This window comes from Magallana gigas, chromosome 1, assembly GCF_963853765.1.
Source record: "Magallana gigas chromosome 1, xbMagGiga1.1, whole genome shotgun sequence".
Classification (NCBI taxonomy): domain Eukaryota; kingdom Metazoa; phylum Mollusca; class Bivalvia; order Ostreida; family Ostreidae; genus Magallana; species Magallana gigas.
The window spans coordinates 47152482-47170561 of record NC_088853.1 but is presented as its reverse complement, the minus strand read 5'-3'; the positions used below and the strand labels follow the sequence as shown (position 1 = coordinate 47170561).

Below are 18080 nucleotides of genomic sequence, written 5' to 3'. Positions count from 1 at the left end.
TTAGGAGATTTTCTTCAACTCAGAAATTGAATAGTCCCTAAGGTGTTTGGGCCTTGGGACTTAGGAACGATAACATTTCTTATAACATCAAGCAACTTTTTCAGATGATTTGTCAACAGAGTAAGAAGACACGAAAAAATATGTTTTGGGGAAACACAAAAAAAAATTGCAATAAGAAAAGTTTTGAATGTTATGAAGTGTTGTATTTTTCTTATGTGTCTGAAGGACATATCCATCATATAACAAAAAAAAATTCTTTCAATTCGTTAATAGTTAACTTTTAAAAAATTATTTTACAAAAACATGAAAAAACATTTTTAAAAATATTTGATAAGAATATGTTTTGTGGTCTTCTATTGAAAATTGGAATAAACTTTGGGTGTATAGAGCCACCTTAAGCAAATTATGAGTCTTTTTGTCGTGCTTTTTTCTCTTCAAAACAGAATTGAAATATTTATTCGATGAACTAATACATAGCAGTGCTAGCCTATAACCATTGTTTTACAGAAAATCTTGCATTGAAAAGACCAGCAGAGCAGGATAACCCTTACAATAAAGATTTTTGGGGAGCAGAGCTTGCTGTGGATGGACGATATACAAACCTGTCTGCTCTAGGAGGACAGTGTACGATATCAGCAGAAGACAAAGATACAGCAGAATGGCGGGTAGACCTTGGAAGAGTTCTCAGTATACATCACATATTTATACAGTACAGGACGGATAATGTTAACTGGAGTAAGTATATTCAAAGGGAAAATATTTACTGTTTACTGATTTTTATAAATTGTAAGAAAACCTTAAGCTTGCAATAACAACTTATAGTCACTATTTGCACTGATTATTTCCATAAATTTTCATTTTTGATACATTTAATTAAGCATTGAAACATTAATTTTGAAAGATACAGTCTTAAAACTCAAGAGGTGTGTGCATAACGTTACAAATTGAATACCGCGCGTTAACTCGTTATAAATATTTGTATGCACTCCGATGCAGTTTTGAGATTATAATTTTTTTAAAGTAGTAATTTGTGCACGCGATTTCTTGATGTCAGCTCATCCAATTTTCTCGAAACTTTCAGATCTAATAGACATTGATCTCATCTTCAATATGCTTTTTTTTTATTTTGACATCATTTACATTCTTGGGGTTTTGACGTTTTAGCAATTTTCAAAAAGTCGGTTTGTCCAGGGATCTCCTCCTACACGATTAGGGGTATTGAGTTGAAATTTTCAGTAATGTTTGTCAACATATTGTAGATGTGCCATTTGAGATTCTAATTTGTCTAGCTCATTAAGCGCTTAAGCTCGGCAGGGATCGAATTTTCTTTTACTAAATTTTTTAATGTTTACAATATTTAAAAAAACATCTACTGACACAATGCCAGATGTTCATAAAATGTGAATGGAGGTATAATATTCAAAAGATGGATCAGGAGAAGTGAGTAAAAGCTTTTAAAGCTATTTTTATTTAAATGCCCACAGGGAGAGTTTCTGGCTACCCAGGGGATAGACATGGGAGGGTGTTTTAAATAAAACACTAGACTTTGACCCGTGCGTGCACGGGTTCACATTGCATATGATATCGGACATTTACGAAATAGACACATCGACACACCGTATTGTTGACATTTACAAAACCAAGCTTTGAGCCTACAATAATGCTATCGGGACAAACCTTCACCACAGTTAAAATGCCTCCCATTCACCCGTAATGTAACAAAAAATTGTAGAACAGTCAAATTATTCATAACAAACCATTTTGAGGCTGTAAATACCTTTCATCTAAAAATTTAATCCATATTAATGAAGAATTAAACACTTTTCAGCAACATTTTTACCCGCTTCAAATTGACACCATGTTAACATTTAGAAATTTCGGGATTTTTCATATTACATGCACTGAGTTAGAGTTATCTCCTGTATTTTCTATGATGAACAGAATATATAGCAAATTTTCAATGAAAATTTACACTATTTGTATTATCGTTTCTGAGTTTATCCATGCAAATGTGATATTGTGGAAACATAAACTAAAGAGCATCCCGTGATTTAGCGTGAATATAATGCGCATACGCAAGAAGTCCAAAAAAATCCAGATTATTTGCGGATTTTTAAAAGAAATTTTATTTGATTATTTTATAAATTAGCGAAGCTTGATTGAGAAAAAATAAAAACAAATTGGTAATGTTCAAGTACCGATATGATGTTTAAAATATATAACACAAAAGACAGTATTCTTCCGATTTATCGATATTAAAGCCCAAACATTCGAGTATATTATATCATTATTGTAGTATAGATGTATACTAGCCACCTTGTTCTAGTTTATTAGTCCCCTACCAGTTTTCACCGGAGGGGACTGTAGCTTTCCTCTGCGTCCGTCAGCCCGTCTGTCCATCCGTCCGTCTGTCTGTCCGTCCGTCCGTCCGTCCGTCCGTCCGTCTGTCTGTCCCACTTCAGTTTTCCACACTTTTTTTCTTTATGCGTTTGAGGAATAATATGATTTTGCTGAACAGCTTAAAAATGTCAAACTACAGATCAAGTTTACCCTTTTGTAGCGTCTGGTTGACATATTTTCGAAAAAATTAATTTTTTTGTATTCCAATTTTTTAATTGTTCGGGTTCGATATTCTGCATAACAGTGCATTGTTTTCACAATTTCCACAAACCGGTAGGGGACGTGTATTGCTTATGCAATACTTTCAGAATGCTTGTTTATGAAGACATATACACGTAAATCCTATGTTGAAAGTCAACAAACATGGAAAAGTATTTTCTACTAGAGTCTTGCACCTTTTTGAAATCAGGCCATGCACTCTAGTTTTTCTAGTTGCACTAAGTTTTTCGGGGTTTTTTTAAAACGAAAAACAATTCGGATAAACGACCTGTGAGCTAAAATGCTTTCCATAGTAAAAGTCTGCAATTCACGGCGAACAAATCAAAAATGCACCAGAACGAAACTAGCGCAATTTTTTGCGTGTCGTAAATTGCAGATTTTTAACCGGGTTTTCCAACGGAAAAAATCCGGTTATAAAATGGTGAAAATGGCGGGTGGATGGGCGGACGGGCGGCTGCCAAAAGGGTACCCTCATTGTACGGTTAACTCCTAGGATTTTGATTTCCGATAATTTATTAAAGAAATACCAGCTTTTGAACTTAGTCATTTTTGGCAAAATATTGCATATAGGGTACCCTCATTGTACGGATAACTCCTCCTACAGTTTTCAAGATAGGAAGTTGTTCTTTTGCAGATCAATTGTACATATATCAGAGGTGTGCATATTGCTAGGATTTTGATTTCCAATAGTTTATGAAAAAAAATACCAGATTTTGAACTTAGTCATTTTTTGGACAAAATATTGCAGAAAGGGTACCCTTATTGTACGGATAACTCCTCCTACAGGTTTTAAGATAGGAAGTTGTTCTTTTGCAGATAATTGTACATATATCAGAGATGTGCATATTGCCATGATTTTGATTTCTGATTATTTATGAAAAAATACCAGCATATAGCATATGTTATATATGCATATAGGGTATTGGATAGGGTTAACATGGATTATGGATACAGTTCACATAAAAGAAAACCCGGTTTGCTGTCACATTGACAGCTTTTCACTTGTTTTTCTATGTGAAGCACTGTACCTCCCAGGTCGTCCACCCAAATTTTTTGATCGAGGGTTACAGACCTGCAGCTATTTGATCTTAGGAAATCCGTTAGAAACTCACTGCATCTGAATTTGGTCCTGCTAAATCAGCAAGTCTTAGTTAAGGCGATACTTTCGACGGAAATCGGCGCAAATAGAACCTTTTTTTAGCACCAGTTAAAAACACCTATCGGCACTGAAAGTTAGTGTCATTAAATCAGCGTAATCCCTAGTTAAACCTACAGAGGCTTTGTTTATGTGAATCGGTATAAATTTGCATGCTTAATTAGCAATCTGTCTATTAACAAACCAATCAGACGAATGAGTTGCAAGAAATTGTGGGCTGCTAAAAGTTTCAGTGTATAAAAAGCGTAAGGAATTTATATCAATTTGATTTGTCCTTTAGAAACTTATTTAGAATTTTTTAAAATTTAATAAAACCTTATATTAACCTACTAAATACCCCGTTGTCAAAGTTTAAAAGAGAGGTATGTTCTATTGAATTAGTAGCAGTGAGTACGTTTTACACATGTTCGTTATATTTCCAAAGACATTTCAGAAGCAATAAGAAAAACACTAAGCTAAATAAAGAAAATCTTAACCTTAAGTTTGACTCAAATACAATGTAGATGAAAACGTTTTATTGAATCGATTAAGCATTTTGAAAACGAGAAAAAGAAATTGTTAATTTAAATGGTTGAAAAAACTTTTTTCAGAATTTATAGTAAAAATAGTTGTACAAATTTTACGGCAAGCAACTACATATAAATATCATGTATAAAATCAAAGTGTTTATGGAAATTGAATAATCAAAGAAAATGCAAAAAAGGAAAACCTTGGACAGAGAGTGAAGTTATCTATTAAACAATTTTCGCATAAAAATCATTGGAAATAATCACGAGTGGGCTTAAAGAGTTAAGATGATGATATTGTGCTGACTTTGATGTAACATGAGATATTATTAAGGTCTTCCGTTTTCCAACGGAAGAACTTTTTGTTTTCGTTCGGTTTCTTTTTCCCTATTATTAGGGTCTTCCGTTTTCCAACGGAAGACCCTTTTGTTTTTCTACGGTTTCTTTTTTTTTTCTTATTAAGGTCTTCCGTTTTCCAACGGAAGACCTTATTGTTTTCGTTCGGTTTCTTTTTCCCTATTATTATTATTTTTCTTTTTTTTTCCAACCAATTTTGTGTACGCGATTTCTCTAAAACTACTCCATCGATTTACATGAAACTTTCAGGTCTGATAAATAATGATCTGAACCTTATTGGAAATTTTTTTTAACGATGACGTCAGTTCCGGTTTTGAGTTATTTACAATTTAAAGATTTTCAGAGGGTTGGCTTGTCCAGGGGTAAACTCCTAAATGCTTTGAGATATTGAGTTCAAAATTTCAGGGATTGTAGACAAAAGGTTGTAGATCTGACATGTGGCATGTATATTTTCCTGTGACCAAAAGCGCCGAAGTTCGCCCGAGCTCGAAAATTACAGTTAAAAAAGCGTCGTGATTTTTCGTGGTTTTCTTTCAATATCTCTTTCCTCGATTGTATTTTGTTATAACATGTAGAACAAAAAATCTTTATAAAGTCAAGAGCTTTCATGAGACATCAAGAAAAAGGGCTGGCCCTTCAAATAAGGGGCTGAGGGGGCTCTAAAGTCTTTTAATGATAACTTTTTACTGTGAAATATTTTGTGATACATTATAGAGGCAATTATGTTCATTCTAACGGTATTCACCTATACATGGCAATCATTTACTCCTATGTTACGTAATTAGGGATTTTAAGGGGTCAGAAGTCCAAACATTTGATGCTCAATATCTCAAAATGGAGGAAAATTTTGAAAAGCAATATTGAACAAAAGATGCTCAAAATATTGAGCTTAACAATAACCAACCATAATTTCTTTGTTATGCGGTCCCTAAAAGGAGTTACAGGGTCGGCCCCTTAAACGATCTTCTCAAGATATCTCGAGAACGGTACAAAATTTGTAAACACTTGTTGAACAAAATGTGTTTGAATTGACAAGAGCTTTCATTTGAAATCATGAAAAAGGGGCTGGCCCTTCAAATAAGGGGCTGAGGGGGCATTAAAGTCTTTTAATGATAACTTTTTACTGTGAAATATTTTGTGATACATTATAGAAGCAATTATGATCTTTCTAAGGTTATTTACCTATACATGGCAATCATTTACTCCTATGTTACGTAATTAGAGATCTTAAGGGGTCAGAAGTAGAAAACTTTGATGCTCAATATTTCAAAATAGAGGAAAATTTTGAAAAGCAATATTGAGCAAAAGATGCTCAAAATATTGAGCTTAACAATAACCAACCATAATTTCTTTGTTATATGGTCCCTAAAAGGAGTTACAGGGTCGGCCCCTTAAACGATCCTCTCAAGATATCTCGAGAAAGCTACAAAATTTGTAAACACTTGTTGAACAAAAAGTGTTTGAATTGTCAAGAACATTCTTATGAAATCATGAAAAAGGGGCTGGCCCTTCAAATAAGGGGCTGAGGGGGCATTAAAGTCTTTTAATGATAGCTTTTTACTGTGGAAATGTTTTGTAATACGTTATAGAAGCAATTATGTTCATTCTTACGGTATTCACCTATAAATGGCAATCATTTATTTCTATGTTATGTAATTAGGGATTTTAAGGGGCCAGAAGTCCAACACTTTGATGCTCAATATCTCGAAAAAGAGGAAAATTCATGAAAGCAGTATTAAACAAGAGATGCTCAAAATAATGTGCTTAACAATGTACAACCATATATTGTTTGTTATCTGGACCTTAAAAGGAGTATTAGGACCGGATATCAAAACGATATTCCCAGATATCTCAAAAACGGTAACCAATTTTTAAACACTTATTAGCGGTACACAAAAAAACCTTTAACTAGAATGAATGAAAAGGAGCTGATCCTTCAAATAAGGGACATTAAAGGGATAGATAGTTTTCACCCAATACTCTTAGATCCCGCCTCCTTTTCCGGATACGTTTCGCTGACGCAGATCAAGAACAAGGTCATTAAATATTCTGAAAATCGGACGGAAGACCTCCTCGTTGCTCGCAACGAGATCGTGTCTAGTTAGGGTCTTCCGTTTTCAACGGAAGACCCTCTTGTTATTCTTCGGTTTCTTTCTATTATTAGGGTCTTCCGTTTCCAACGGAAGACCCTCTTGTTTTTCTTCGGTTTCTTTTTATTATTATTTTATTTTTTATTTTTTTTCTGACTCATTCTCGGCTTTATATCTCAAAAAGTTTTCATTTGATTTCAATGAAATTTTCAGAGCTTTTGTAAAGATACCGTGCCTCAACGATGTTAAAGTTTCAGCATTTACGTCACTTCCGTTCAAATTTGGCGGCCATTTTTAAATTTAAAAAAAGTGATTTTGTCCGGAAGAAATCTCCGTAAACTTTAAAGATAACGCTTTGAAATTTTTACTGATGATAGTTGTATCAATTCTTTAATGTACTGGGGGGTTTAAGAATTTTTTCTTTAATTTTGCTCAAAACCGGAAGCAGTTCCAATTTTTGGAAATTTTCCTTTTTTTAAACCAACAAAGACAATACTACAGTCTTATAGAACTTGCCATGGTGAATTCAAATCTGAAATCCGTTTGAAAATCCAACGATGCATTACAGAGATATCGGGGTTTAAAAATTGATTTTTCCGGAAATTTTGATTCCACGTCCTTGGTTTAAAAAATAGCGTAATGTTCAAAGTAAAATTAATTCGTACCAAAAATAATTGTTAAGTTGTGCTTGAACACATTCGGATTTTTTTTGTCAAGTCGTTCTTGAAATCAGAAAGGTTTTTGTTAATTCGTACTTAAAATTATTATAAGTCGTACCAGGAATAATTCGATTTTTTTCATCTTTTTATTTAAATTACTCTTGTTATTGGTTTAAGAGCTCTGCTTCTTACAGGAACTTCCAGCTTTACTTCCAACATTAGCGGAAGACCCACTCGTTGCTTTGCAACGAGCTTTGCTCTAGTTATTATTATTCTTTTTATTTTTTTTTCTGACTCCTTTTCGGCTTTATAACTCAAAAAGTTCACAACCGATTTTAATGAAACTTTCAGAGATTATGTGCAATTAAAATACCTCGAAGTTTATGAAGTTTCTTTGAAAATGTCACTTCAGTTTTAACGTTACGTCATTTTTAAAATTTTCAAAAAGTCATTTTGTCCGCAGCGTTTCTCAAAAACGCTTTAAGATAGAGGCTTGAAATTTTCAATCCTTATGATTTGGTCGATTTACCTCTGTAATAAGGCTCGAAATGAAAATCTGTAACTTCCGGTCGAAACCGGAAGTGAAACAAATTATTCGAAAAAATGAATTTTCTGATCAAATCAAAAATGAATATGTGTTTTGTAGAGCTTATCGAGCCGAATCTAACACTGAAAGCCGTTTTAAAATCGGTCGATGCATATCAGAGATATTGGGGTTTAAAAATTGATTTTTCTGGAAATTTTGATTCCGCTTCCTTGGTTTAAAAAATAGCGTAATGTTCAAAGTAAAATTAACTCGAACCAAAAATAATTGTTAAGTCGTACTTGAACACATTCGAATTTTTTTGTTAAGTCGTTCTTGAAATCGGAAAGGTTTTTGTTAAGTCGTACTTAAAATCATTCGTATTTCGTTAAGTCGTACCAGGAATATTCGAATTTTTTCATTTTTTTATTTTAATTACTCTTGTAATTGGTTTAAGAGCTCTGCATCTTGCAGGAACTTCCAGCTTTACTTCCGACATTAAAGGAAGACCCACTCGTTGCTTTGCAACGAGCTTTGCTCTAGTTCTTATTATTATTATTCTTTTTATTTTTTTTCCAACTCAAATATTTCAAAAACGCTTGCATCGATTGTTTTGAAATTTACAGGTTTAATGTATATTTAAAAGATCTCTATGATATGAAAAAAGTATTTGATGACGTCTTCAAATTCGTCAGATATTGACGTTTTTCACGTTTTAAAAAGTGATTTTGTCCGGAGCTTTTCTCATTTTCGATTTAAGATAAAGCTATGAGATTTACAGAGTAGGTAGAAATACCGTTTTACTTATGACATAAGGCTGGAAACTCAATTCGGACACTTCCGGTCGAAACCGGAAGCAAAACCAATTTTTTTGAATTTTCATGTTTCTCAATTTTAAAATTTTTACGTACGCATCTTACAGTAATTTCCATGCTGAGTTCAAAACTGAAATCCGTTTGAAAATCGGACGATGCATTACAAAGTTATTGGGGTTTAAATATTGATTTTTCCGGAAATTTTGATTCCGCGTCCTTGGTTTAAAAAATAGCGTAATGTTCAAAGTAAAATTAACTCGTACCAAAAATAATTGTTAAGTCGTACTTGAACACATTCGGATTTTTTTCGGTTAAGTCGTTCTTGAAATCGGAAAGGTTTTTGTTAAGTCGTACTTAAAATCATTCGTATTTTGTTAAGTCGTACCAGGAATACTTCGATTATTTTTATCTTTTTTTTTTAGTTACTCTTGTTATTGGTTTGAGAGCTCTGCTTCTTACAGGAACTTCCAGCTTTACTTTCGACATTAACGGAAGACCCACTCGTTGCTTTGCAACGAGCTTTGCTCTAGTTATTTTTCTTTTTTTTTTCCAACCAATTTTGTGTACACGATTTCTCTCAAACTACTCCACCGATTTACATGAAACTTTCAGGTCTGATAGATAATGATCTTAACCTTATTGGAAATTTTTTTTAATGATGATGTCACTTCCGGTTTTGAGTTATTTACAATATAACGATTTTCAGAGGGTCGGCTTGTCCAGGGGTAAACTCCTAAACGATTAAAGATATTGAGTTCAAAATCTCAGGGATTGTAGACAAAAGGTTGTAGATCTGACATGTGGCATATATATTTTCCTGTGACCAAAAGCGCCAAAGTTCGCCCGAGCTCGAAAATCACAGTTAAAAAAGCGTCGTGATTTTTCGTGGTTTTCTGTCAATATCTCTTTCCTCGATTGTATTTTGTTATAAGATGTAGAACAAAAAATCTTAATAAAGTCAAGAGCTTTTATGTGACATCAAGAAAAAAGGGGCTGGCCCTTCAAATAAGGGGCTGAGGGGGCTCTAAAGTCTTTTAATGATAACTTTTCACTGTGAAATATTTTGTGATACGTTATAGAAGCAATTATGTTCGTTCTAACGTTATCCACCTACACATGGCAATCATTTACTCCTATGTTACGTAATTAGGGATTTTAAGGGGCCAGAAGTCCAAAAATTTGATGCTCAATATCTCAAAATGGAGGAAACTTTTGAAAAGCAATATTGAACAAAAGATGCTCAAAATATTGAGCTTAACAATCTGCAACCATAATTTCCTTGTTATGCTGTCCCTAAAAGGAGTTACAGGGTCGGCCCCTAAAACGACCCTTTCAAGATATCTCGAGAACGGTAGAAAATTTGTAAACACTTGTTGAACAAAATGTGTTTGAATTGATTAGAGCTTTCATTTGAAATCAAGAAAAAGGGACTGGCCCTTCAAATAAGGGGCTGAGGGGGCTCTAAAGTCTTTTAATGATAACTTTTCACTGTGAAATATTTTGTGATACATTATAGAAGCAATTATGTTCATTCTAAGGTTATTTACCTTTACATGGCAATCATTTACTCCTATGTTACGTAATTAGGGATTTTAAGGGGCCAGAAGTCCAAAAATTTGATGCTCAATATTTCAAAATAGAGGACAATTTTGAAAAGCAATTTTGAACAAAAGATGCTCAAAATATTGAGCTTAACAATCTGCAACCATAATTTCTTTCAGGGTCGGCCCCTGAAATGACCCTCTCAAGATATCTCGAGAACGGTACAAAATTTGTAAACACTTGTTGAAAAAAAAGTGTTTGAATTGACAAGAATATTCTTATGAAATCAAGAAAAAAGGGACTGGCCCTTCAAATAAGGGGCTGAGGGGGCTCTAAAGTATTTAAATGATAACTTTTTACCGTGAAATATTTTGCGATACATTATAGAACAAATTTAACAAAAGATGCTCAAAATAATGTGCTAAACAATGTACAACCATATATTGTTTGTTATCTGGACCCTAAAAGGAGTTTTAGGACCGGATATCAAAACTTTTTTCCCAGATATCTCAAAAAACGGTAACCAATTTCTATCTAAACACTTATTAGCGGTACACAAACATACCTTTTAACTAAAATGAATGAAAAGGAGCTGATCCCTCAAATAAGGGACACCAAAGGGATAGATAGTCTTACCCATTACACTCATAGATTCCGCCTCCTTTTCCGGATAAGTTTCGTTGACGAAGATCAAGAGTAAGGTCATTCCTTATTCTAAAAATCGGACGGAAGACCTCCTCGTTGCTCGCAACGAGATCGTGTCTAGTTTATAAATTATTATTCTTTCAGCTGAAACAAATGGTTACACAGCAAGATTTCTGGGATACTCTGTCTACATATCAAACTCAACCAATAAAGATGAAGGAGTACTATGTTTCAAGGACACCAGCTACACTCCGTCCACAATACCCAATCCTACAAACATAACATGTATCACACACGGGAGATACGTTATCTACTTCAACAACAGGACCCACTCTCCGTATCCTGCTGGATATTCTACGAACGGTGCATTCACCGAGCTTTGTGAATTAGAAGTATACGGTATGTAATAGTTTTCAGTAATGAATGTGCTTTATAGTGCTTCAACTAATCAAAAGTCTTTGTAATCACTGTGAATTGTATAAATTTGCATTATCCTAAATGTTAAAGTAAACTCTACAAAAGGCCCGTGGGCCCCATTGCTTACCTGAGCAACAACAGCAACAACAGGTATAATAAAATCAACTTTAATTTATGGAGTCATATACAAAATATCTGAACAAAGTAGTAATAAAGATTCTGTATAAAAAAATTCAAACTTTTCTCAATGTATTTTGATGTCTAACATTGAGCCTATTTTGTAATTGAATAATCTCATAGTCATATTAAATATTGAGCATTGCAGTTCTCTAGGAAATCAAGATCAGGAAGATCAAGTATTAATAAAAACCTTTATCAAACTTTGAACCCCTTGTGTAGCCCGATTATTGTCCTGGGACCAAATTTTAATAATGAGAGTCAACAAATGGCAAGTCGGTTGCTTATAAATACACCATATATTATAACATTTTTTAAGAAGAATTACACTTATTTCCTTTGTAAAAATTCAAACCACCCCCTACCCCTTCGCCCTACCCCCAAGAATCATAATTTGAATAAACTTTAATCTACACTTTCTGGAGAGGTTTTCAAACAAGTTAAAAATCGTTTGGCCGATTGGTTTTTGAAAAGAAGATTTGAAGATATTTTTCTCATTATATTCCTATGTAAAAATTGGACCGGCATTGTGCCCCCACCTTACTTCCGGTGTTCAAAATGATCTCCTGTTAAAGAAAATATTGCCATCTATTAAAAGAAATTTGAAATTGTATTCCAATATAGGGATTCGAAATTGTTTGAAAATGGCCCACTGGCTCTAAAGAAGAAGATGAAAATGTTAAAAAATTTCGACGACAACAACGTCGACCAGAGGCAACGGAATCAGCTCGGTTCAAATGAGCTAAAAATGAAACATATGGGCTTAAAAGCTTTTGTTCCATCAACTAAGCCCAAAAGAAGCTATTGTTTAAAAAATGCGTTCAATGAGATAGAAAAAAGACGGGGTGATGCAAAAAAAAACGTGTTCCCCATCCCCCGCCCCAATTAACTATAACAATTGTTTTTTTAATATTTTTAAGTACGTTCTGTAATTCTGTAAGGGATAGAAAAATCAGAAGGGAGATATAGGAAGCGATATTCTTAATCACTGTAGGTTTATAACATAACCTTTTTTTAGCCAGGCTCTGCTAAAAGCAGAGTCCTGGTCGTAGGCAGGCAAATCGCCAATGTTACTATAAATAGCACAACTTCAAAAGTAAACAAAAAACCAAACAGCGTCAAAGTAAAACTTTTCGCTATACCAAATAGTAACACAAAGAGCCACGTTTTGTCAAAAGTGTTGGCATTTTGATTCTTTCTTTTTTTTATTTCGAGAGAATTGTCTATCTTTTTTAGTTTTCTTATTAATAACGTGTGTTAAAAACAAGACTTTGCAATTTGGACACACTCAATGCGCATGAATTTCCATGAACTACTTTGCTGCGCGTTGAAGAAATGGGGATTGAATATATAACGCTTGTTGCGAAATTTAAGGCAGCAACTGTTGAACTGTTTTCTACTAGACAGACATATTTTTGTTCATAACCGCTCTCCGACGCCTTGCCAACATTAAAATCATGAGTGAGAGAGAGAGAGAGAGAGAGAGAGAGAGAGAGAGAGAGAGAGATTTCAGTCTTTACTACACAATATAAATAAAGACACACCATAAGGCTTTTAGTACTTCAGTACTTTGATTATGTTGGTTAGTCAAAGGTCTTTTGATTTTGTTCCTCTAAGCTCTTAATCAAAGAATTGACGTCATTGTGAAAATAAAAATCCCATTCTTTGAAACAATCTTATGTGTCTGTTGCTGTGATGAAAAAGTTTCAAAAATTAACGTTATTGCTACGTTGGTGGACGGTAGCTACGTGAATTCATGATACAAAATATCTGGACAATGTGGTATAATGCATGTAAAAACCTGTATGAAAAAATCAGTTTCCCCCTGAATATTCTTATATTTATAATCAAGTCCTAATTCTAACTTGATGATTATATAGTCACATCACATTCAGCATTGCAGTTCTTAAAAGACCCTAAACAATTGTTTATATTCAGGATATAAACCTACATCAAACTCGGAACCCCTTGTGTGGCTCAATAATCGTCCAGGGGCCAAAGTTTAAACCATTTCAAAGAATCAGCAATATATGAAAATGCTTGCATATAAGTTAAAGCATATATAATAACATTTTAGTTTTTGTGATTAATTAAAATGTTTTCCTTTGTACAACTGGATCCCCATAGGGCCCCACCCTACTCCTTAGGATTTTGATTTGAACAAATTTAACTCTACACTATCTGAAGTTGCTTTTACTAAAATTACTATTCTACGCACATGTTTTTTATGGAAAAAATAAAAGGATTTTAAATATTTACTCTATATATTCCTATGTAAAATGTCGACCCCCATTGTGGCCCCACCCTACTTCCGGGGTAATGCTTTTCACAACTTTGAATCTACACTACCTGAGACTGCTTCCACATAAGTTTTAGCTTTCCTTGCTTTATGGTTCTTGAGAGAATTTTCGAAAAATTCTCGAAAATTTTCTTTTAATTTTTACAACTTTGAATCCTCTTAGCCTTAGGATGCTTTGTGCCAAAGTTTGGTTGAAATTGGCCATGTGGTTCTTGAGAAGATGTTAAAAATGTGAAAAGTTTACCGACGGACAGATGGACGGACGGACAGGCGACAGACACAATGTGATCAGAATAGCTAACTTGAGCTTTCAGCTTAGGTGAGCTAAAAAAACATGCTTTAGAAAACTTTTTTTTTACTTCAGTGAGTACACATATTCTCTCTCTGTCTCTCTCTCCTCTGTCTCTCTGTCTCTCTGTCTCTCCCCAATTCATTTATAAGATGTTTACATTCACGTTCATTATATTTGAAATTCTTACGAGCTTTTCCATTAATAAACAGGATGTCCGGTGACAGGATATTACGGAAAGAACTGTTCTTTGCCGTGTCCACAGAACTGCCAAGAAAACCACTGTAAAATCGTGGATGGAACGTGTCTGGGTTGTGTTGATGGATACACAGGTCCAACATGCAATGAAGGTAATTACCGTAACGTCAGGTTAGAAATCTTGTACGCTATACCAATTAAGTATTAAGAGATAAATAGCATCTATAATTCCTGTTTAGTATAAAGATTAAGCAAAAGGTTTTATATTTTTTAAAATTAATTCTTTATTATCAATAATTGTAACGTTTATGTAAAAATGAAAACACTGTACTTATATTGAGCGACATATGCATTCCTCTTATTTTAAACTGATGGTTAAATTCTTAAAACCTTTTAAAGAAAAAAGGCATATTTCTTTGTATGATTTATATAGTTTCGAACCATTCATATCTTTATAGTATGTGCTGATTACAAGTATGGTCTTGGGTGTAACTCTACATGTGGTAAATGTCTGAACGCTGTAAAATGTAATCACGTGAACGGAAGTTGTTCGAACGGATGTGACGCAGGAGTGTATGGTGATAAATGTGATCAAGGTAAACAGAAACACAAGAGGACATAAATGACATATTCGTACACAACGGTTGATATTGGAAATTTAACCTGGATCAAAAATGTCTAAAAACTATATTATTATTTATTTTCATCGTATGATCCAAAAGTGCAGGGGAATTTATGCTCTAAAATATAGCAAAAATTTCATATCATGACAAGTCACAGAAAGAAAAATATCGAGAATAAGAAATAGGGAAAGAGATGACATTTTTAAATGTTTATTATTGACATGCAGTATGTCCTTCTGGTTGGTATGGTCCAAACTGCGCTAACAAATGTGGTACAAACTGCAACAGCTGTAATAGATTCAATGGGGACTGTGAGTTTGACTGTAAGCCTGGATGGGAAGGAAAACAATGCGAAAATGGTACAGAGATATTTAACTAAATACACACAATATATATACATTGTATATATATATGTTCGTTTGATCTCTTTTGATTTACATTGGTATATGATTTTTATCTACTAACGAGTTGGCGAGGTGATAGAAAACACACAACTAGTTTGATAAAAAAAATCGTATACCATCGGAGATCATGAGGGATTTTTTAAATCACATCACAATTTAACCATGTATTTTGATGAATATCAATCTTTTCTATAAACATTTTTATTGTGAGTCGTTAACACATTTTCTACAAGACATATTCAAGTTTCTTGAAGTTTATCAAACAGACGTTTCATTTTTGAACATATTTTGATCGCCAGAATACACAGTGTAATATCAAGAATTGTGACATGAGTGATATCCACCGTTTATAAGCATAATATATAAATAATACTGTGCCGAATAATTATGCCAGTGCTAAGGTGGAATTTTTGCACCCGCTTAAGATGCAGGAAAAATCCATAAATACCAAATGAAAGACCATTGTCTAGAGAGTATATAACCACTTTTTTAGTGTGTTTAACCTGACAGGTGAGATATTTACCTTAAAAAATGAAAATCCCATCGGAAAATGATAATTCCAATAGAAGAATTGATTCTCCTACAGGAAATATTGACAATCCTATAGGATTTTTTTAAAGTCCTATAGGAATTATATTTCCTATACGCGGCTATGTTAAGGCTGCCCGATTAATTTCACAGCGATATGTAGAAAGTCACTTGTCTGTACTTCATAAGATATGACGTCATAGTTAACTTTGACGTCACGATCTGCATTCCCTTCGATCGTTCTTAGGGAATGTATCGTAACGTAATAAGTAATATTCATTGTGCATAATAAAACTGCTTCATTCCTTTACATAGACACTGTTGTAAATACTAGTGATACTAAATTCAATATCACCGATATGGAGTATAAAAAAATCAACAGTTTTAAAGCTTCGTAATATGTAAATAACTATTCATAAACTAATGGTTTTGAGACTCCCCATGCTACGTGTAATCTAATGAATGGTGATATGTATGTGCATATAAAAAAGGGCTTGGCACAAGTGAAAGATAAAAACAATCTTAGTATATTTTACGTGAAATCGGGAGAGAAAATAAGTACCACTTTGAATCTTGCTGGGGGAAACCTATCGATTGACCCGATTTTGTGTAAATCGAGCCTAAAAGGTAAATATGTGCCTAATTTCGATGGCGGTGCGAAATGTTTTGACAATATTTGAAATAAACGAAATATTTATATGAACCCCCAGCAAGAACTGCAAAATACATTACTTATCGAAGGATTTTTCATAAAAATATTTTTGATTTAATGTCATTATTCATTTGTGGCGATGCGATTTTTATAGATTATTTACCGTGTTAGAATACACCCGTCACGTGCTTAAGAAAAATATATGACGTCACAAAAATACATCAAATATAGTGTTGGATGCCACTGTTAACTTATGTAATAAAAGTTTAAAGAAACTCACTCGGTTAAAGCATTTTTCGATAATTAAAATAGTATCATTTTTTGATATATATTTAGCTTCGGACAGCCTTAACATAGCCGCGTAGGAGAATGGTATTTCCTGTAGGAATTTGATTCAGACATGTAGTTTTCCTATAGGATATTAAGTTTTCCTATCGGATTTGGAATTCCTATAGGAGGTTTTTGTATTCCGATAGGAAATTTCAAATTACCTATAGGAATATTGTTTTTCCTATGAGAAAATTATTTTCCTAAAGTAATTTTTTTTGAAAGGTAAATATCTCACCTGGCAGGTGAAATACTATGATAACAAAGGTGGTTTTTAACTCTTTAAGCAATGGTCTATCATATGGCATACCGGTATTTGAATTTTTCAATATATGAAGCTTAAACGGGTGCAAAAATGCCACCTTGGCACTGGCATAATTATCTGGCATATATATATATATATATATATATATATATATATATATATATATATATATATATATATATATATATATATATATATATATATATATATATATAAAGCTCTAAAATGTTTAATGATGCGAACAATTGCATAAATATCAAATTCACTGATCGCTAACGTATATTGAAGTGTAAACTGTCTAAAGTTATTTTAGTTGCACTATTTAAAAAAAGCAAATTTTATTTAAATACTTAAAGTTAAGAATTTTTGTATTCACAATATACCTTATCTCTTTCTGTTAGCATGTAGTGGAAATATGTATGGGGCTAATTGTACGTTGAAATGTGGTATGTGTCTGGATAATGAACAATGTCAGCACGTCAATGGGACATGTATGAAAGGATGTGACAAGGGATTCCATGGATCTCGTTGTATTGAAGGTTATTCAGTGTAACACTATTAAATTTTAATCCAGTACTTGCAATTTTTAATCTAAAAATTTAACTTTACCAGTTTACATAACGTTGGAAAAAGATATTTTATCGAACACCTAGTAACAAGAAAGATTAATTAAAGATACCAAAAAATAAAAATCTAAAAAGTTATTTGCATGAATTGTTGTTTGAAGTTGTTTAATTTCCTTTAGAATGTACAAACGGGTCTTACGGATACAATTGTCAAGACAACTGTAGCACTCATTGCCAGGAGTCTGGAATATGTGACAGGAAAACAGGAAATTGCCTCTGTGAAGTGGGATGGAAACCAGAAAAGTGTGACGCAAGTAAGAATTTTACAGTATGACAGTGTAGTTAAATATTCATTTAAGGAATATACAGCAAGTTAAAAAGTTCACCGGAATATGAACTTGGTTGGTCACGTAATCAAATCCT

At 33.3% G+C, this 18080-nt stretch overlaps 1 protein-coding gene across 1 annotated transcript in view; it reads left to right on the top strand.

Annotated features, from left to right (window-relative positions):
- The window catches only part of LOC117688330 (receptor-type tyrosine-protein phosphatase alpha-like), a 43890-nt gene that overhangs the window by 7417 nt on the left and 18393 nt on the right, over nucleotides 1-18080 (top strand). The window contains exons 2-8 of the mRNA XM_066068839.1: nucleotides 508-735; nucleotides 11057-11311; nucleotides 14307-14444; nucleotides 14751-14888; nucleotides 15143-15274; nucleotides 17493-17630; nucleotides 17837-17971. Of these exons, the coding sequence (XP_065924911.1) occupies nucleotides 508-735; nucleotides 11057-11311; nucleotides 14307-14444; nucleotides 14751-14888; nucleotides 15143-15274; nucleotides 17493-17630; nucleotides 17837-17971 (1164 nt within the window). The remainder of the gene's footprint in view (nucleotides 1-507; nucleotides 736-11056; nucleotides 11312-14306; nucleotides 14445-14750; nucleotides 14889-15142; nucleotides 15275-17492; nucleotides 17631-17836; nucleotides 17972-18080) is intronic.